At 41.9% G+C, this 21,518-nt stretch overlaps 1 protein-coding gene across 4 annotated transcripts; it reads left to right on the forward strand.

Annotated features, from left to right (window-relative positions):
- The first annotated feature begins 6 nt into the window (after window positions 1-6).
- On the forward strand, window positions 7-10,765 carry GAL (galanin and GMAP prepropeptide). 4 transcript variants are annotated; one of them, XM_081869396.1, is made up of 7 exons: window positions 7-152; window positions 821-901; window positions 1,968-2,022; window positions 5,858-5,923; window positions 7,722-7,802; window positions 8,293-8,370; window positions 10,484-10,765. In XM_081869396.1, the coding sequence occupies exons 2-7, from the start codon at window positions 821-823 to the stop codon at window positions 10,543-10,545; spliced, it is 423 nt and encodes a 140-aa protein (XP_081725522.1). In that variant the 5' UTR covers window positions 7-152; the 3' UTR covers window positions 10,546-10,765. The 4 variants fall into 4 exon arrangements, with proteins under 4 accessions (XP_081725522.1, XP_081725521.1, XP_081725520.1 ...); XM_081869395.1 differs by lacking the exon at window positions 7-152 and adding an exon at window positions 160-566; XM_081869394.1 differs by lacking the exon at window positions 7-152 and adding an exon at window positions 160-555 and having other exon boundaries at window positions 10,484-10,762.
- Window positions 10,766-21,518: the final 10,753 nt, after the last annotated feature.

A 21,518-nucleotide genomic window follows, 5' to 3' on the forward strand; every position in this document is an offset into this window, starting at 1 on the left:
CGCGGTTCCGTTTCCGTCGCCGCCACCTTCCTGCTCCTCCAACAGCAGCAAAGAACTTGTGTGAAGTTGCCCGAGGGAGCCGGGCAGGAGGAGGCCGCCAGGCTACCTAAGCAGACCTCTTTCCACGGTGGCGAAGCCGAGCGTAATGAAAGGTAATTGGCCGGGCTGTTATCCATCTGCAGCCTACATCTTGCCTCCAAATGCCTCTAATTGAATTGCTGTAATTTTTTGCCCTTCCTAATGCACTGCCTCGGCGAGGGGAAATGGCCGGGGGGGCGGCTCTCCAGGCTCCCCGGGGGGAAAGAGGCAAGCAGCTCCGGCGAGGCTCATAAATAGCGCGGATCGGGCGGGCTTGGGTACCACTCGGACCACCACCCCGCCTCCCCAGCGCTTCTTCCGCAAGCTCCTCCTCCTGCTCCCCGCTTGCGGGATCTACGCAGGGATTGAGTGAGGAAGATTCCCACAGGAGATCAGCCAGCAGCCCTTGGGGACGACCGTCCTACCGCTCGCCAGGATCCACCTCGACACACATCGGACACCACTTTGCACGACAAGGTACTGTCAAGGTACTGTCGCGCTGCGTTCGTGACCTCATGCGCCTTCCCCATCTTTGGCTACAACTTTTGACGCGCGTCTTTGAGTTCTCATACCCGCCGTGCGCGCGCGCGTTTATATAAAATCTGTAGATAGAACATCGCTCGTTCCCCTTTACTTTCTTCCTCCTGGGATTATGGGTAAGAAGGGAAGCGGGTGTCTGAAACCCCCCAGCTGACAGGGGCAGGCAGGCAGAGGGGTTCAGTGCGTTTTGGTCTCCTTTCAGATGCAGAGGTGTACCTGTCTCCTGTTTGCCTCCTTGATCTTCTGCGCTGCCGTCTCAGAGACTTTCGGGCTGGTGTTATCCGTGAGTATTCTCGCTTTCTGCTTTCTACACTACTCTCCGTCTACAATAATCATGTGTAAGTGGTGAAGGGTGGGTGGGGGACAAATTTCACGGTAAATTTCAGAAGCCTGCTCTTGGATCAATGCAAGAGAAAGTGTGTTCACACGGTCGTTTTTTCCTCCAGTATTGATGCAGTATAGCCACTCATTTATTCCGGAGTACCCAAACAGCCTTCTTACAAAGGATGGCATCCCTGTTTTCTCCCCAGTGTCATCCTGAGGTTTTTGAGTGATGGTGGTGTGTAGTGATTTTTTGGAGTTTCCATCACAATTATATAGTGCAGTCCTTTCAGGTATGATGGATTGGTGGAATTCTGTTGTCTGGCGTGAAGGTGTGCTTTGGGAATGTAGTAAAGCCCCTCTGCATTTCTTGGTCACCTCTCCACAGTTGCCAGTTCTAAAATGTCATCCCTCTGCAGTGGTTTTCCTACAGTGGTGGAACAAATTTCCCTCCCCATTTCAGGGGCAGGAAGGAAAGTGGGGGGATAACAATTGTATTTTCCAAGAGTTGATCTTTTCCAGCTGGAGAGAAGCAAGTGATTTGCTGAAGAGCACAGGAATCCCAGAGAAAGTGGTGTAAATCTTTTGAAACAGTTTAACAGCAAGGAGAATGTGAGTTGCTTCTTACTGAGACATTAATGTCAAGCTGGGTGCAGTCCCAAGTTTACTTTTCTGGAAGGAAATTCTTTTGAAATTGATGAAGCCAACTCCAGAGTAACCTGAGAGTACAAAGTATGAGGGATGAAACCCTGTAACAAATCATTTACTTTACTTATTTTTTTATTTTATTTTAGCTATATAGGAATTTTATCCTTAAAATTCAATTATACTATTCAAACAACACTATAAATTTTATATAGTTATATATGATAGATTACACTTACATTCAAGAAAACAGGTTTAAATATATATTATGAAACATGATCAATGTGTGATTTCCTTGGCTGGTATTTCTGTATTTTAAAAGAAAAATTGTGTGGCAGTAATAAGTGAAAACATAATAATCTCACAATTTTTCCTTCTGCAAGGCTAAAGAGAAAAGGGGATGGACTGTGAATAGTGCTGGTTATCTGCTTGGTCCAAGTAAGTCCAAATGTTTTATATTACTTGAAGACAATCTGGAATAACAGAAAAGTAACATCCCGAGGTTTCTAAAGCTCATCGCATACTATACATGAGCATACATGCAATATCCCATACCAACTCTCATTCCCAGCTTGTGGCGGGTGACAGCACTAAATCACTCAGTTAGTGCTCTCTCTGGTGTTTATTGTAACCTATTTACAGTGGAGTGCTTTGCAGGAATTATGACTCTTATCACTGCGCTTGAATCATGAGAGTAAACCAATTTTATCTGAAAGCTCATCTTTCAGTTCCGAAGCCATGCCATTTACAGATAATATTAAATATACATACTAGTATCTCTGAATGTGGTTATCAACTTTCCTGGAATAAATATGCCAAACTAATACTATGCTGGAAAACTATCTTTTTCTGCTTTGGAGTCCACATCTTTTTACTTTCCTTTGCTTACTGTTGTTAAGAAGATGTATTTTGGACTGTCTACAAACAACTGAGGCCCAGTCCAGCAAAGTTAATGAAAGGGCATCTGCTTTGCATGCTGAAGGTTCTGCGTTCAGTCACCAGCTAGGACTGGGAGAGAACCCTGCCTGATCTCCTGATAAGTTGCAGCTAGCTATTGTAGACTATACTGAGCAAGAGGGGCTAATAATCAGACAGACTCAATATTAAGCGGCTCCCTATGTTCCTAAATCCCACTGAGTGTACTCGAATAGGACTTTACCTAGATTGTGCCCATGATAAGTGCTTTATGTAGATACTATACTTCAGCTTGGGGAAATAATTTTGTTCTCCATGAACAGGTAATTTTGGTAGAGAAGAGGGTAAAGCGATTGAAGTGGTTAGGTGCCAGGGGACAAAATTCACAGTAAGGTTCAAAAGTCTTTTACTTGGATATATGCAAGAGAAAGGGTGTTCCCATGGTTGCTTTTTCCTCCAGTATTGATTCAGTTTGCTCACTCATTCCTGAGAATCCAGGCAGCCTTCTTCCAAATGATGGCATCTCTCTTTCCTCCCATCATGAAGTTTTAAAGTGCTGGTTTGTAGTGATTTTTTTAAAAAATCCTTTTTATTAAGTTTCCCATTTTAACAATCCAATCAAATCACATTGAATGTTCCAGATTACACAAATAAATATCAAATAGTCCAAATATTCTGCCTAAATTATTTTTTTTTTGCCTAAATTATAATTTTTTTGTTGAGACTTCCCATGCTTCAAGTTTGGGGAGGCTCTGGTTTGTAGTGATTTTTGTTTATCACCCTTTCCTTTAGTGTACAAGCAATTATCAGCTAAGCTTCTTTTAAAGCCAATATTTTTTAAAGCATTATCAAGACACTCATTCCAATTTCTAGCTGATTGTTTGAGCCCATAGATTGCTTTGTGTAACCTATATACAGAATTCTGTTCGCCTGCCACAAATCTTGGTGCTTGATTCATAAAAATTTCTTCGTGCAGATTTACGTTAAGATAAGCTGTTTCAATATCAAAATGATTTACCTTAAACCCATGTTGTGCTGCAATAGCTAGCAATAAACGTACCCTTTCACTCCTTGCAGTAGGAGAAAAGGTTTCATCAAAACTTTCACCTTTTCTTGCATAAAGCCTCGTGCTACCAGACTAGCTTTGTACTTAACACTACCATCTGCCAAGTGTTTTATTTTATACACCCATCTACAGTCCACTGTCTTTTTTCCTTCTGGCAATGGCTCAATAGTAAACACATTATGTTCTGCCAAAGATTTCATTTCTGCTCTCATTGCATTTTCCCACATTACTATTTCCTGGTGTGGTAACTTTAAAACCTCCTTATAATCATGAGGTTCTTTCTTCACATCAACAGTTTTAACTTCTTGTATAGTAAACCTTTCTGGAGGTACCCCCTTATTGCTTCTTTGTGATCTTCAAACTTGAACACTTTCCCCCTCTGAACTATCTTCCCCTTCTAATTCATCTTGCTCAGGAGAAATTGGTTCAGCTTTAGGAGATTGTGTACTGGGACCCTCATCCCCTGATTCCTCATCACTATCACTCTCAGAATTTTCTTTAATTTGTGGCTTTTCTTCCTCAGATTTCACAAATTTATCAGTATCATCTGAAAATAAAACAACTTCTGAATTTCCATGTAAATGAGCCCAACCATCTTACTCATAAAACTCTGCATGTCTTGATATTACAACTCTGCCAAGCCCTAGTGCAAAATGATACACTTTTGACCAACTTTGATAACCAACAAATCTAAGTCTCTTTGCCTTGGGAACTCCTTTCCTTCTCTGTCCTTTTGGGATGTGAACCCAAGCCCAACAACCAAAAGTTTTAACATGGTCCAAAAAGGTTTTTTTCCCATAAAGCAACAAAATTAGGGGTATTGTTTATGGTAGAATGAAACAATCTGTTCTGTATGTAATTAGCACAGAGAATTGCTTCCCCCCAAAACTTCCTGGATAAGCCAGAATCACATAACATAGAATCTAGCATTGTTTGTAAAAACCTTATCTTGCATTCTCCAACTGAATTTTCTTCGGGTGAAAAAGGACACGATTTATGGTGACTAATACCATGTTTTTTTCAACCATATATGGAGGGCTTCAGACATGAACTCACCTCCACGGTCACTCTGCAGTTGGGTAACTTTGTAGGGAAACTGCTTTTCTATATAGTTGACCCAATTTTTAATCAGTTGACCAGTTTCACTTTTGTGTTTTAACAAGTATACCAGGCTATAATCATCCACAAGTACCAGAAAAAACATTGTTCCTCCTTCAGATTCTGCAAATGGCTCACAAAGGTCTGGATGTAATAAAGCAAATAGCTTCTTGCTAATTCCGGATAAAATCCCCACTTACTTTTAGACTCCTTGCAGGTATTGCAGTCCAGAAAAAGTGAACATTTTTTTCATTTTAATTCCCTTACTTAATTCTGGCATTTTCGCAATACTGCGGAAATTGGCATGCCCCAAATGACCATGCCACAAATGCTGACACTCATCATGCAAGGCTCTATTACTGTTGGGGGGGGGGTTTCTTCTGGTGGCAGACGACAGAACCATGAAACTGGTGTAAAACACTCAAACAAAGGTTTTATTACGGCTATACAAAACAACAAACAAAAAGCATGCAGGTGTTCTCTCTCTGCAGGCAAATTCAAACTGCAACTTCTCCTCCTTTTGTAGTCATCACCAGCTGTACCTAATCAGCCTAGAAAACCATTCCCAGAACTCACAGAAAAGGTTCTTAAAGTTACAGTCATCCTTTCTGTTTCTTTGCAGAATGACTCCTAACACTACCAGTAGATCACGATCGACCTGTTGGACATCCCTGGAACAGATCAACTGAAATTAATAGACCTAACCCAGCTGTGCTCATTAAATTCAGTGGGTCAACTCTAAGTAAAGCTTAACTGAATACAGCCCAAGGTTCCCTTTGTACACATCTGTTAGTAACCTCCAGCTGCTTCACTCATAACAGAGCTATATTTAACTAAGTGACATTTTCAGAATGCAAGCTTCACACCTTTGCTGCTTATTGGGTGTGTTCAATACACCTTTTCATAATTGCCCAATATGTTAGATTATAGCTATCCGTCCGTATGTTGTAGAAATTACTTTCAAGGACACAAGAGGGGTGTCTTTACTTACAAGGGGTAAAGCATAATACAAGAGTTTTAAAAACAGTGCCTAAATACCTCTACTAAGAATGTTTTATTTGTTTGTGTTGGCTTCAGATAAACAGTGACTGAAGAGGCTGTGCAGACAGCCAAATCTCCATTCCATAGAAAAGAGATCTACTGATCAAAGTTCCGTTTTTTCTAAGGTTGGGTAATAGCCATAATCTGTTTCAGGTCGTGTTGCTCAGATCCTCAAGAAAATGTCCCGTGCAAAGGGGACAGAAGAGCCACCTGGGGAACGTAAGATGGCTTTTGGAGGTTATTCGTGTAAACTAACTGCAGTTTACTGTCAAAGCAAACTAACTGACAACTCGCTACTTAAAACCAAAGGAAGCAACAGTACAACTACATTTTCTTTTCTTTTCTTTTTTATAAAATTTATTGAACAATTTCCACAAACAAATTTCAAAACAAATAATCAATTACATTGTTCCCCCATTTTTTCCTTATTCCCCTCCCTATACCTCCCTCCCTCCCTCCCTCCCTCCCTTCCCCTCCAGAGACTTCCCTCAGCTCCTCTCTCTGATTTGTATACCTATGTTATTCTCTGCATGTTAAAGAATGTACGTATAGTTACTTAATCTATCATATGTTCATCTACTAAATTTGTGGATGTTTATTCAAAACCTGCCAAAGAGTCCAATTCCTTTTGTTGTTGTTTTAAGTAATTTGTAAAAAGTTCCCACTCTTCTTTGAAGTCAAAGTTGTCCTTCTCACGTAATTTATATGTCAGTTTAGCCAATTCCGCATAGTTCATCCATTTTTCTTGCCACTGTTCTTTCATTGGGGTTTCTTCATTCTTCCATCCTTGTGCTAACAAGGCTCTTGCCGCTGTTGTAGCGTACATAAATAAGTTCTTTGTTTTTCTTGGCAGGTCTTGTCCTACAACCCCCAACAAAAATGCGTCTGGCTTTTTTACAAATGTCATTTTAAACATTTTTTCCAATTAATTATTTATCATTTCCCCAAAAAATTTAACCTCTCTACATTCCCACCACACATGGTAAAAAGTACCTTCTTTTCTTTACATTTCCAACATATGTTTGATCCGGTTTTGTACATTTTTGCTATTTGTACTGGTGTAATATACCATCTGTACATCATTTTCATATAATTTTCTTTCAAAAGAGAACAATCTGTAAATTTCAAATTTACTTTCCACAATTTTTCCCAGCCCTCAAATTGTATGTTATGTCCTATATCCTGTGCCCATTTAATCATAACTGATTTAACCTCCTAATCTTTTGTCTCCCATTCTAGCAAAACACTATATACTTTCTTCGACAGCTTCACTTCTTCTATAACTTCCTTTTGAAATCTAGAAGTTGTATAACTAAACCCTTTCTTGCTATCTTCCTTATACATCTCACGTAATTGTCTGTAATGTAACCAACTCTGAAAATGTTCTTTAATTTCCTCATAGTCTTTTAATTTCCACTTTCCTCCTTGGTCCCTCAGTAAATCTCTGTTTGTAGGCCACCTCCCCTTTTTGCCAAGCGGTTTGAGTAACGAAGCTTCAATTGGTGATAACCACCAGGGTGTTTTTTGTTCAATTAAGTCTTTACAGTACAACTACATTTTCTAAATTGGACACAATGAGCCCAAGACTGCACCCAGATATGCTCAATTCTTTTAGTCACGGCTTTTCAGGAAAGGACAAACGAGGGCTTTGAATCAGAGATGGTTCAGGAGACGCCTTTCGAATTCCTTGCTAATGGCTCAGTTCCACATTTGGCTGAAGGGACACATAAAGTCATTGGGACGTGTTATACCAATAGCTGCACCACCACCACATCATCATCTATGACACTGTGGTGGTGCAGTTGTTTGCCAGTGATGCATTGGTTTACAGCTGGTGTGTCTGTTTAAGTGAAATGCTTCTTTCCATTCATTTGCTGTTCACCATCCCATCATGAAATGTCTTTCACGTTCTTGTTCAAAGCTGAAATCTTTTTACCTGGTGTGGTGACGTCTATGAATCTCAGGCTACTCTAGTAAGCATTACAGAATGAATGAAACCTCTCTCGTTTGTTAACAGGTGCAATTGACAAAGTTTTTAATGCCCAGCCTGGTCTGGCTGGTAAACGTGACATACAGCTTGAAGGAAATACAAAAGCAGGTAATGAAATGACCCCCTTCTCGTACTTACTGAGGAGTTTATATCCCAGTGATATCTGAACAGCTGCCCACCAAACATTCTTTGGCACATTTCTAGATTCTAAAGAGAGCCTTTATTCCAAACTTTTACAGGGGAGGTCTGGGCAGGATTTCAGGAGTCTAGAGGTTTCGGCAGGGCCAGTCAATCAACTGGTGTATGGATTGCATCACCCCTTTTTATTCTTAGTGCATTTGAAAATGAAATATTCCTTTTAAAAGATACTTTAAACTAGAGGAAAAGCTTCTTTCCACTGGAAACTGAGTACCACTGATTACAGAAGCTGGTTAACATAAGTAGACCTATAACCAACATTGTCTCATCAGCCTGAGAGAAAAAACAAACCCTTTATATCCTAATGTATATTATATTACTGCCAATATGTATCCCCTTCCCCACCTTAATTATTTTAAATGAACAGCAAATTTAGTAATACCTAACTAATATTTTCTAGGTATTTTGGGAAGACCACTGACTGATGACAATGTTTTGCGTATGGTAATTGAATTTTTGACATACTTACACCTTAAAGGTTAGTAAACCTGTTTTCACTTCAAACCGTTTTGTGATATGAAAATTAACACAATCCTTACAGAGGATTGTAACCCATATTCCATGAGCAGCATTCCACTCAAGCAACAGGATTCCCCCCCTTTCCTTGTGTGCACCCCAGATCTGCTCCAAAGGCCAACCCCAAGAATTTGCAGAAAATATTTGCAGAAAAACATAAAGAAAATATTTAGGGGCAAAACCAAAGGGGGGAAAAGCTCCCAAAACTGACCAATGAGGAACTGGGTGTAAACAGAACACAAGGAGAGGGGGACGGAGTAACCTGGAAGAGACACACCTGGCTGGCTTTTGGACGTTCAGGCAGTCATTATGGCTGGGAATGCCTTTGTTTAAGTTTGGTTGGTGTACCAAATGCATCCTTTCCTGGAAAAGGCAGATCTGGCTACTGCTGGTTATTACCCACATAGCTTTGCATGGACATTTGAAGCTGTCCACTCACTTCTTCCTCCATGTGCTGCCACTGGCAGAGGTGAGAATATGAGTAGAGCCCTGCATGATCAGGCCAAAGGCTCATCCTCTTCCCAGATGCCTATGGGAAGCCTGCTAGCAGGACCTGAGTCTCCCTCTTCTGATTCAGAGCAATTCATATTCAGAGGTGTGCTGCTTCTGACAGTGGAGGTAGGACATAGCCAATAGCCCACTGACAGCTTTATCCTCCATGAATTGTCTATTCCTCTTTTAAAGCCATCCAAGTTTCTCTCACTTCACCTGGTGAGAGAAAATTTTGCAGCTCAACTATGCATTGTGTGAAGAGGTACAGTGGTACCTCAGTTCTCGAATGTAATCCATTCCGCAAGACCGTTCGAGTTCCAAAACATTTGAAAACCAAGGCACAAAGGGCTGTCTGCAGATTCAGTTGAGAAAACTGAAAAACACGCAGTGGAAGCCGTTCGACTTCTGAGGCGCATTAGGAAACGGAAGCATCCACTCCGGGTTTTTGACGTTCAGGTTCTGAAACTTTCGTCAATGGAGACGTTCAAGAACTGAGGTACCACTGTAGTTTCTTCTGTCTATCCTACCTCTTCCAACTTTCAGCTTCATTACATGGCCCTGAGTTCTAGTATTATGAGGGAGAAAAACTTATCCCTGCCTTGTTTCTCCACATCATACCTAATCTTATACATCTAGGTCATGTGCCCCCTTTCTAGCTGTTTCTCTAAACCAGAAAAGGCCCAAATGTTGTAACCTTTCCTCATGGGGCAGTTGCTCCATCCCATTGATCTTCCTGGTTTGGTTGGATGTGGAACAAGGCCTTCTTTTTGGAGCGTTCTAACTCTGGAACAAACAAAGCTGTTGTTTCTTACACACACTTTCTCAATGCTGAATGGCTTCTTAATTATTACAGGAAAATTGCAGGTGAAATAAATGGGGTTTTGCATCTTTCCAGAATTTCTTTCGGCTTTTAGGCAGTGTGATTTTTTCCCCCTACAAAGGGAGCCATATAGGTAGAAAATTATTCGTACGAGGAGAGAATAATAACAGCGAGATGAAAGGCAGGCACTGTAATTGCAAATCGGATGGTAGTGCTTCTGTCAATGAAGGGACCTTTGAGTCAAAGCCACACAATGCTTTCTCGATAAGGGAAGAAAAGCACATTCATTGACAGGTGAAAATGTTCATGGATGACCAGCCTCATGCAACAGTGCAAGAAGAGAAGCATATTTAGAATTTGCCACGTATTTAAGCAAGGGAAGCTGTGGTCCTCCAGGTGTTGTTAGACTGCAACTCCGCTCAGTTCCAGCCACCTAGGTTAATATGATGGAAGCAACACTTTGAAAACCAAAGGTTAGCTGCCTCTATGTTAGAACATAGGTTTCCCATCACTGATTTGAACCCCAACACATGCCTATATCAAAATTACATCCATACATAATTACAAACAGTCGAATGAAACCATAAGAAAGGAATGACATATTGTTTTTATTTCTTTTCGGAGGCGTTAAGTGAGTTCAAGTGCCTTGTCTTGTATCATAATTGCTTTGGAAGTGAACTGTAGTTTTTTAGATTTGTCTCCGAGCACTTATTGTTTCCTGTCTTTCACAAGCATGCACTTTTAATTTTTATTTATTTTTCAGAAGCTGGGGTTCTTGATGACATACCTGCAACACTTTCTTCAGAAGAAACAAATCAGTCTTGAAAGAGAACGTATTTATACTCTGCGTTATAAATTCCCAACATCTAATCAGAACTTTGAACAAAATATGGCATTGTATTCACCTTGTACGTTCTTCCTCATTGTCAACTTCTTTTTGTATTTTCTTTCTTTGGTGATGTTACATTGTAAAAAAAAAAAAATCACTGATAAAAAATTACTTTCGATAAATGACATAATAAAAAAATAGCAGCTGTTGCTTGTTTCACTTGTCCTAGAATACTTTGACGCTTCTGCATAAGGTTATAATCAAGGGGGCTTCAGTCCTGGTTAGAGATCTGTTTCCTTTCAAAGGCTGATGGTGGCAATAGGGGAACTCACTCAGTGTGACCCCCCCAAAAATATCTTATATTGTAAAGGGGGGGTGCACAGCAAAAGCAGCAAAAACCATTATTTCAAACAATGCAAGTCCTCTCTAGATCTCTTCCCAAGACCCTCATACAGTAGGCCAGTGGATGGAAATTGTTCCCACTCATAAAGCCATCATTCATAACAACAGATAGATGCCTACGAGCTGCTCTGTTGTAACTCCTGTGCATCCTTTGCAAAGGTACAAGAAGATGCTGCACCAAGGGTTAGATGTTGTGCTCAAGGCTTTTTTTTCAGCTGGAACTCACTGGAACTCAGTTTCAGCACCATTCAAGTGGGCGCCATTGCCATTCTAAGAAAACAAGGGAGGTGTTCATGGTGAGTTCCATCACCCTTTTTTCTATAAAAATAGCACTGGTTGTGCTTAATGTGTTGTGTGCAGCAACATCTATTTTTGTGCTTAATTTAATTACAGCTGGTTTCGTCCTCCTTCCGTTAGCTAAGGCTGATAATTGGCAACGTGGCTTAATATAACACTGCACGGGGGCAGCAGGTGTGTTAGTCTGTTGTAGCAACAAGAGCAGCAGCAGGGGGGGGGGAACACCTTCATGAGTTTTCATTTAGTAGCTCACCGCTCATTGGGTGCATGAACTGTTATTTTCCACTGCTGTATGGATCTACCATGCACCTAAACCAGCACCAGCACCCCCCCCCCACACTCACATGTCATTTGTAAATAGTGAATCCCCCAAACCATGAAATACAAGGGGTAGAAAGTCTGTCACATATCAGTGCAGAGCCCAAAGTCATATGAACAGAGGGACCTCTCCATAATAGAAAGCAATGGGGAGAGGACACATTTAAAACCTTGCAGGAGTGGGAGAATTCCAGTGGTGGGGGTGGGGAGTTGTGGAAAACTGAAACAGCTGGTGGGGAAAGGATCAAGTACTTCCACTTCACTCATCTCAATTAGACACACTGAAGTGGCTTTTGCGATCTGAAAAGGGCTGTTGGGATAATGCAGTGGTGGGGAGGGCCACAAGTTCCCCCTCCCTAAGCTACAGTTATGAGCATTAACACAGAGTTGGAGCCTAACGATAGCAATTTGAGTCTTTTTCACTGTATATTGTGTGAGCTTTCCCTGAATCTGAGGCAAAGATGCACTTTAGAATCCTAGGCTGTTATCCTATGGACAGAATCCCAATAAATAAACAGGACTTATTCCGGTCATAAATAAACACGTGCTAGTTTGTGCTGTTAGGCAAGCATACAGAAGTTTTGGTGTACAACCATTCACTCTATTCTTGGACCCTGCTGTTGGCTTTGCAAACGTCGAATGAACATGGGTTTTCTCACTTGTCATAAAATTCACACACGAGTTAAGCTCCTTCACATATGCAAACTGCTCGAATTTTCCCCAAAGATAGAACAAATTCAACACGTTCTTTGGCAATTATTGAGTGGCCGTTGGATTCACATGGAGCTCAGCCACAGTGGGAAGCTCAAATCCAAATCCAAATGCATTTGTAAATATGACTATGAATGTAGTCTGAGGGGTCCCCACATGGTGTGATTCAGAAGTTTTTAGACTACACTTCCCACCATCCTTGACCATTGCCCATGCTGGCTGGGGCTGATGGGAACCAGAGTCTAACAACACCTGGAGGGGACTGCATTGTCTACCCCAGTGGCAGATGATGTGCTTCACTGAACTGGAGGACAATATAGCTCTGCGGTTAGAAGAGTTAGGGGCTGGCATGAGATACAACCAACTTCATCTGTAGGAGTCTGCATCAAAGAGACAGGTGGGAGATAAATAGATTTTATTCCAGCCCCTTCAGGCTAGGAATTGAACGGAGTGCAATATGCTTCCACACCACCACCTCCTTAGCAATGCTGTTGTTGTTGTTTAGTTGTTTAGTCGTGTCCGACTCTTCGTGACCCCATGGACCAGAGCACGCCAGGCACTCCTGTCTTCCACTACCTCCTGCAGTTTGGTCAAATTCACGTTGGTAGCTTCAAGAACACTATCCAACCATCTCGTCCTCTGTCGTCCCCTTCTCCTTGTGCCCTCCATCTTTCCCAACATCAGGGTCTTTTCCAGGGAGTCTTCTCTTTTCATGAGGTGGCCAAAGTATTGGAGTCTCAGCTTCAGGATCTGTCCTTCCAGTGAGCATTTAAGAATGGATCGGTTTGATCTTCTTGCAGTCCATGGGACTCTCAAGAGTCTCCTCCAGCACCATAATTCAAAAGCATCAATTCTTCAGCGATCAGCCTTCTTTATGGTCCGGCTCTCACTTCCATACATCACTACTGGGAAAACCATAGCTTTAACTATACAGACCTTTGTTGGCAAGCTGATTCTCTGCTTTTTAAGATGCTGTCTAGGTTTGCCATTGCTTTTCTCCCAAGAAGCAGGCGTCTTTTAATTTTGTGATTGCTGTCACCATCAGCAGTGATCCTTAGCAATAGTAAGGGCCTAAAATGTGACAAGACACCTTAAGATCCTTTCTGACAAACATCCTAGTGATATTATGGCTTATCATTTCAGGAGGGAATGGGGAACTTCCTTTCCCTAGTTAACAAGTCAATGGATTCCCTAAGGATCCAAGTCAATGGGACGAGCTAGAAAAAGATAAGTGATTAAGATATTTTAGGATGCTCCACGCGGGATCATGCGGAAAAGGCAAGTTTGCAACAGAATGATTGAAATCCTCCACTGAAAGACAACCTGTATCTGTGGGTTCCCTTTCCAAGCCCCTTCTTTGTAAGCAGTGGAGGATGGTCCATTTGGGTGAATAGGGCACTGCCCCACTGACATCAGTTTGCCCTCAGGCAGCTCCCACCTGCCTGCTTTCTTACTTGCAACCAGCCCAGGGAGTGGCCTGGGCTGCCAGCTTCCTCCTCCCTTGCAGGACTCAGAAGTGAGAAGAAGATGGGGGCAAAGCTAGAATTAGTTGGCCCTGTCTGTCTCTGGCTCCACCCATTATTGGCTTTGGCTCCTTATACCACTGCCCCCCCCCCCGCCTTTCTTCTTACCAGTCCCAAAAGGCATCAGCCACCACCGTTGATGAGGTGGATGAAAGTCACCTTCCCTTTAGGAAGGATGCCAGAGAGAGAGAGAGAGAGAGAGAGAGAGAGAGAGGGCGCGCGCTGGATATTTAACAGAGGACAGGAGGCTGTGCCGGTAAAGGCACAAATCAATAAATTCAACCAGGGAACCACAGCATAAAAGGAAAGGGCATATCCCATAAAATGGGCTTAGGAAAACTTGTGCAGTGACACAGAAACCACCCCCAGCCAGGTCTGTTTCCAATGGACTTAGAGGAAGCAACTGCGGGGGAGAGAAGCAGACAAAATAAACAACAATAGCATTAACTTGGACTCCTGTGAGCTTAGTTTAGCTTAACTGCATGACACTTTCCCACGGATGCTTTCTCACTTAGTGGCAGCAGAGGGTAGTCTTGTACTAGAAATGTTTTCACAGTTGCACTCATAGTTACAATGCTGGGGCAGAAGGGATGGAAGTACAGTAAAGGGATAACCAGGCTCCTGGAGGAACAGGCACCACCATGCCAGGATTGTGCGCATCTAGATGACTGCTCTAACCATGCAAATATGGTTGGGAGCAGAATGGTAAACAGCGACTGGATAAAAGCAAAAGGAAAGTGGCCTGCTGGACTCAGAAGGCCTTTAGTCTGATCCATCAGTGTTCTACTGTCCTTACTTTTATTTATTTTTATTTGATTTTATAGGTTTTATATCCCATCCCTCATGACTGGTGATCAGGGTGGGTCAGAGCAATTTAAAATACAATGATCAGTCAGCACAGAAAACAAAATACAATTTAAAAATCACAATCACTAACCTCTCTGTTAAATATTGCAGTCAGTATGGCCATATGACTACAATCTTGGTCACTGGCGGCACTGCCAGAAGAGCCTCCCCACAGCCAACCTCAAGGTCTGGCTGAGACTGTACAGCATGTAATAGTTTGTCCATTACTATAGAGTTTGTCACATTCCTTTGTTGAATGAGTTATTATTTACTACTATCATTTATGGTTTGTGTGCAATACAGTGGTACCTTGGGTCAAGAACTTAATTCGTTCTGGAGGTCCGTTCTTAACCTGAAACTGTTCTTAACCTGAAGACCACTTTAGCTAATGGGGCCTCCTGCTGCTGCCGTGCTGCCGCCATGCGATTTCTGTTCTCATCCTGAAGCAAAGTTCTTAACCCGAGGTACTATTTCTGGGTTAGCGGAGTCTGTAACCTGAAGCGTCTGTAACCTGAAGCGTCTGTAACCCGAGGTTCCACTTGCGCCAAGGGACATGCCCTTCTTCACCTCTCCTGCAAGCACCCAAAATCTGCTCAGCAGGGTCCCTCAATCCTCTAGAGATTTTGAGGTTGCATGGTGAGCTGCAGCAGAGAGGAAGGAAGAGGAAAGTTCTGCTGCACAAGAAGAATTATTCTGCATGAGTGTGATGGCAGCACTGGATCCAACTCTGCAAATTTGTATTCTGTCTTATGCAGAATTGACACAGTACAAACTTAGGTAAAAGTTCAAGCTGAAAACCAGACAAAATCCGACCTAAGAACAAAGCAAGCAGCAAAACCAACAGCAGTTATTATGGGTGACATGTTGGTTTTGAATGGAGAATTCACGGTTTTAAAGATGTAACTACATTTATAATGTTGGGAGCTGCCTAGAGTGGCTGGGGCAACCCAGTCAGGTGGGTGGCATAAAAATAATAAAATTATGATGTTGATAATTTTATATTATATTTTAAATGGATAATATATATGCATTTCTACTTTTATTTATTTATTATTTATTACATTTATACCCCACCTTTTTTCTACAAGGAACACAAGGAGGCATACATTGTTCCCTCCCTCCTCATTAATCCCCCTCAACAAGCCTGCAAGGTAGGTAAGGCTGAGAGTGAGTGACTGGTCTAAGGTCACCCAGTGAACTTCGTGGCTGAGTGGGAATTTGAAACTAGCCTCCCACGTCCTGGTCCACTACTCTAGCAGTGTCATCACACTGGCTCTGAGGAAGAGTAGTTGGATTCATAACACACAGCTGAGTCTTAACAAACATACTCCTGTGTGCCTCTGAGAAGGTACCTTCTCTTTGTTTCTTCATTCACTGGCCAGGCCACATGTCACCTTCAAGATGAGGGTAACATCTTCAGAAGGGCACATGATCTGATCACACCAAAGCAGCTTTGAAGATAATGCTCCAAGAAGCAGTGGTAGTTATCCTGATGCCAATTTGAATGTACATCAATCTAATGAGAAACAATACTCCGCAGTTCTGGTGTATCCACCTCTGATGAAAAGTCATTAAACAGATGACTGATAACATTGTCCCACAGGCCTATTAAAGGAAAGGGCACATCGCAACTGTCAGCTTCAGAAGAAGGGAAGGGGATTTGGAGCATCTGGTGAACTTGGCTTTTAATTTTTCAAAGAAAGTAATAATACGGTATGCATGTAATTCAGTTTTCAATTTTAATAGACGGATAGGAAGAGGGGACTTGCATCTTCCTTTTGTTGTCTGTTTGTTAGAGATAACAAAGCACTTATGCACAAATGTACTCCCAGTTATATCAGAAAATGTATTACAAGATACTAGGAGCTAGGATTAATGCATTACAAAATAAATTACAGCATATTGACAGGGAGAGTAATTCTTCTTTATCCCATTTCCTAATGAAAGAGCAAGGAGAAATGGAATTAAAATGGAACAAACTGGAAGTAGACTAATATACTACATGGAGGAGTTGCAATCAGTTCCTTCTAAATCCAGTGCTTAAGAAAAATTGAATGGCAAGCCTCAAGTCTCAGGTTGTATTGCCTGCATTTTTTAATGGGAATGGAAGTTGGGTGGGTATATACATGCCTAAAAATATGAGTGCTTGTTCTCTGGAAATGCATTCACTTTATGGAGATCAAACACAGCTACTATTCCTCTCCAAGGCAGAGCTCAAGGAAGCCTGCTTCCGCAGTCAGGAAATAGAACTGGCTGTGCCTGGTGCTGATTGGCTGAGGTAGGAAGCTGCCTTCTACTGAGTCAGACCCCTGGTCCGCCTTGCTCAGTACCATTGACTGGCTGTGGTTCTTCAGGGTCTCAGTCAGCAGCCTTTGCTAGCTCTAACTGGAGATGTTGGGGACTTAACCAAGGGCCATTTGCATGCAGAGCTCTGCCACTGTGCACTAGCCCTTTTCCTTTTTTTCTATACCCTGTACAAAACATTTTTGTGACTGGAGACAAATTGATTAAAATAAGACTACAACAACACAAGTGGTACAGCAATAAAACTGCTAGCACATTTGCAAAGCTAAGCAGGATCCAGTATGGTTTCAAACTGGATGGGGGAACTGCATGTTGAGATTCAGAAAGGTTGAATTAGGGACCTTGGGGTCCCTTCCAGCGCTATGATTTTATGATTCTAAGGCACTAAATGAACTTGTAATTGCATAAAGGTTTACATAGCTCTTCAAGCAATTTTTTAAAAGGCAGGTAGCCCACCTGAAGCACACAGGAAAGGCCAGCACTGATGACTATGAAGCGGAGGCAAAGATGTCTGTTGAAGGCAGGGAAAAGCTAAGCTCATCCTGTTGGGGGGTGGGAAGCAGAGAGGCTGCACTGAATCCTGCCTGTAGGTGCAGCTCATTTAAGAAAGGGGGAGAGATATGATGCAAAGGCAAACTTGCCCAACTCTCAGTATCTGAAACATTGTGCAAACTGAAACACAGCTCTCCTTTGAAATTTGCACTTCTCCAAATTTTGCAATGCCGTTCTCTAGCTTGACAAGGTGCACAAATGCACATACTAAGGAAAAGTGTGTATAAAAATGCATATATTAGGTCTGCCTATTAGGTAGTGATGTTGTGCCACATCAAAAAAAGTAAAGTCTGTTGAAGGAAATAACTTGCATTTATCTAGATTTACCACAGTGTTTCCACTTATCATCGCAGGATAATTTGACAGTCACTGAGGAGTAAAGTACCACACTTTAGAAATGAGACTGCGCTGAAAATGCTGGAGACATTTGCAAATAGTCTTTTAATAGAGTCAGGCTGTCCTCCGGGAAGCAAACTACTCTGGGTCAGCTAGATCTGTGTGAGCTAGCCCTACTTCAGATGTAAATACAAAGGGCATATTTTAGATGTTGTAGTTTATAAAGTACTTTACAAATGGGTATACAGGGGGAAATGGCAAGATATATTTTCATCTTTAAAGAGTCACAAAGGTTCAGTGTCATATTTGGTGCTCCACTGTGGCTTGGTTGCTCCCACCTTGGTCCTTTAAACTATTACTGGGAGATGGAGACTCCCTTAAATAGTGTTCAATGCAACAAGAGGCTATAGCTGGGCCGGGGGCAGGGGACAACCATGGGTGCTTCCAGACCCTGATTGCTTGTGGGGCGATTCAGCAACACTGGCTATTGTATAAGCACTCGTTCTGACTTGTTTGTAGGGAAGTTAAATGATGCCTCAAGCAAGGGTTTCTCCACACTTTCCAGTGCATTTGCCTTGTTGAAACACACATCCTTGTTGAAATGAGCAGGGCCAAAGCTTGCACAACAAACCACCTTATCTTCTTCTTGTATACAGTCTTGGAAGTCGAACAGAATCCATTCCAGAAGTCCGTTCGACTTCCAAAACATTTGAAAACCAAAGTGCGGATTCTGACTAGCTGCAGGAAGCTTCTCAAAACCATTTGAAAACTGGAACACTCACTTTCGGGTTTCGATTGTTTGGGAGCCGATTTGTTTGGGAGCCATGGCGCCTGAGATCCAAGGTACAACTGTACTTGCAAACGAAGCAAACAATAGAAAGGTGACTTTATAAAGGGATTGGGTAAATTTGTGGTGGATAAGGCTACCCAGGGCTACCTCCACTGCAGAGACAGAGCACCAATGGCTAGGGAACAGGAGGAATGGGGCAGAGGGCTGTTGCCACCACGTTGTCGCTTGCGAGCTTCCCATAGACATCTGATTGGCCACTGTAGAAACTGAATGCAGGCCTGGATAGGCCTTTGGTCTGATGCAGCAAGGCTCCTCTCACATTCTTAAAGACATTGTAAGGCTATGCACACATAACTGCCTTAAAATGGAGGAAGGCATACCCTCTGGTCACACCTTGTATGTTGGAACGTCTTTGAAGGTCATTGATTGACTGAATGGCTGGGGGTTCACTGTTCAAATCCCATTCTAATCATTGAAGACTATGCAATCCCGAAAGGGTGGAATGTTTCATTGAAAGAGTAACAATTTCCCCCAAAAGATTAATTTTTAAAAAGGAGCCTTGAGAAATTGTTTCATCTTCTTACAGCAGTGACAGCACAATCTCTCAATAAAATTCTGGTCTCCCCACAAACAGTTGAGTGTGAAAAGGAGCTGAAAATGAAATGAATACAATCTAAGTGCAATAAATGTGCAGTTTTTGAAGCTAAATTGGAGCCGTCTTCTGTGATCAGAAACAGAATTACTACTTCTGAGTGTTTGGGGGAAGAAGGAATTCATCACTTTAAACCAAGAGAAAGTGATAAGTAGGTGAGTGTGCTGTACAGTCCCTGGAGAAGATATATTTGAGGAGTACACATGAACATAGGCAACTGATTTACCTCCTATGTGAGTTGGGTGTATTATTTTTCTGCAGATGAGAAGGTAAACATGAATGGAACAAACATGGATTGTTTTTATATTTTGCTGCAAGCCGCCCAGTGTGGTTGGGGAAAACCCAGCCAGATGGGCAGAATAACAAATTTATTATTATTATTATTATTAACAAAGAATGCCTTCTTATCAACTGATCAGCAGTGGTGTAGCAGAGAAGGGACTTCACAACAGGATTGATGATATCATCTTCCATATCATCTGACCATTTTACATTAGGCTAGTCCAGGAATTCCTCTGCAGTTTGTATTTCTTCCTTCATACCCCAAATCATCAAAATCAGAGGACGAGACGGTTGGACAGTGTTCTCAAAGCTACAAACATGAGTCTGACCAAACTGCGGGAGGCAGTGGAAGACAGGAGTGCCTGGCGTGCTCTGGTCCATGGGGTCACGAAGAGTCGCACACGACTAAACGACTAAACAACTAAACAACAACAAAGTCCAGGAATTCCTCTGCAGTTTGTATTTCTTCCTTCACACCCCAAATCATCAAAATCCTATCATTTATTAATTTCTAGGGTTTAGGGGGGTCCTCCCCAAATCTATAACAATATAGATGGATATATATACAACAATAACAACAATGGATTGGAATCTACCTCATTAGACTGCTTATTCATTAATTCACATTTTCTCCACTTTTCCAATAAACTCAGCAGAGCTCCCCTCCCAGCCTTGTCCATTAAGCTCAGTATGTGGGTGAAAACTGTAAGCAAGAAAGAGTTAAAGCACCTTGCTGGATGAGAGAGGCTTTATCCAGCTAATTTACACTCAATTTATGCAAGTCATCTCACAGCTGTTTCTGTCTTGGCGTAATGGATATACCAGTTTACAACACAGAGACATCTGTTTCCCAGCGCACTTGCATCATTTCCCCTCTTTTAATTTAATAGCTGAACATTTAAAAAGCCATTCGAAAATCTTCTTTTTTATTACCAGTAGTACTAGAGAGAGAGATCTGTTAAATGGTAACCAAGGGCAAGGTGCTGAAATATCCTATTGGTTTCTAATGGGTTTATGCATTGATGAATTAATCAATGATTAATTTTACATGTTACCAAATCTCATATAGATTATTGTTGTTATATTTATTAGTCGCTTTTTTGCCACAGGCAGTTCACAGTGACTTACCAGAAAATAGGAAACATACACATAAATATTCAAACCAGGAAATACAGATGCCTATTTAAGATACAGTGGTACCTCTGGTTATGTACTTAATTTGTTCTGGAGGTCTGTTCTTAACCTGAAACTGTTTTTAACCTGAGGTACCACTTTAGCTAATGGTGGCCTCCTGCTATTACTGCTCCACTGGCTCGCAATTTCTGTTCTCATCCTGAGGTAAAGTTCTTAACTTTACCTCAGGATGTCCATTTTACACTACTTCCGGGTTAGCAGAGTCTGTAACCTGAAGTGTTTGTAACCTGAAGCGTTTGTAACCCGAGGTGCCACTGCATAGAAGAAAGTGTAAAATAACTTACAATTAAACAAAGCTATAGATAGAAAAACCACCATCATTTCACAAACCAGTGCTATTTTTCTAGATAAAGAGGTGCCAGAACTCACCATGCAAGCCTTCCTTGTTCTCTTATAATGGCAATGACTCCTACCTGAGAGGTGCCAGAACTGAGTTCTAGTGAGTCCTGGCTGGAAAAAAAGCACTGATTACAACTAAAATAACTTCAAAGAATAAACAGGCATGCTAAGTCTTAACTCTCAGTCCCACTGATCACGATTTGCTCTCACAAAATTGATTCATTGATTGATCAACTAAGGGTAAGATCCTAACTCCCCCTGATGTTGATAGTGGTGTGGTCTTAGATAAGTGGTCTGCGTTTCACAAGCATACAGTAAGGTTGGTAATGAAGAATGCCTTAGATGACATGGAGTCATACAGAAGAGTTCCCTACAAGGCTTTGCCACAATGGAAGTCTTGAGCTTCGCCCTGGAGGATAGGAA

This window comes from Podarcis erhardii (genome assembly GCF_964252035.2).
Source record: "Podarcis erhardii genome assembly, chromosome: 1".
Taxonomy (NCBI): Eukaryota; Metazoa; Chordata; class Lepidosauria; order Squamata; family Lacertidae; genus Podarcis; species Podarcis erhardii.

Coding starts and splice junctions, on each gene's coding strand:
- GAL (XM_081869396.1), top strand. CDS start 821: ATGCAGAGGTGTACCTGTCTCCTGTTTGCCTCCTTGATCTTCTGCGCT. Junction 2,023..5,857: donor TGGTTATCTGCTTGGTCCAA/GTAAGTCCAAAT, acceptor AATCTGTTTCAG/GTCGTGTTGCTCAGATCCTC. Junction 5,924..7,721: donor AGAAGAGCCACCTGGGGAAC/GTAAGATGGCTT, acceptor GTTTGTTAACAG/GTGCAATTGACAAAGTTTTT.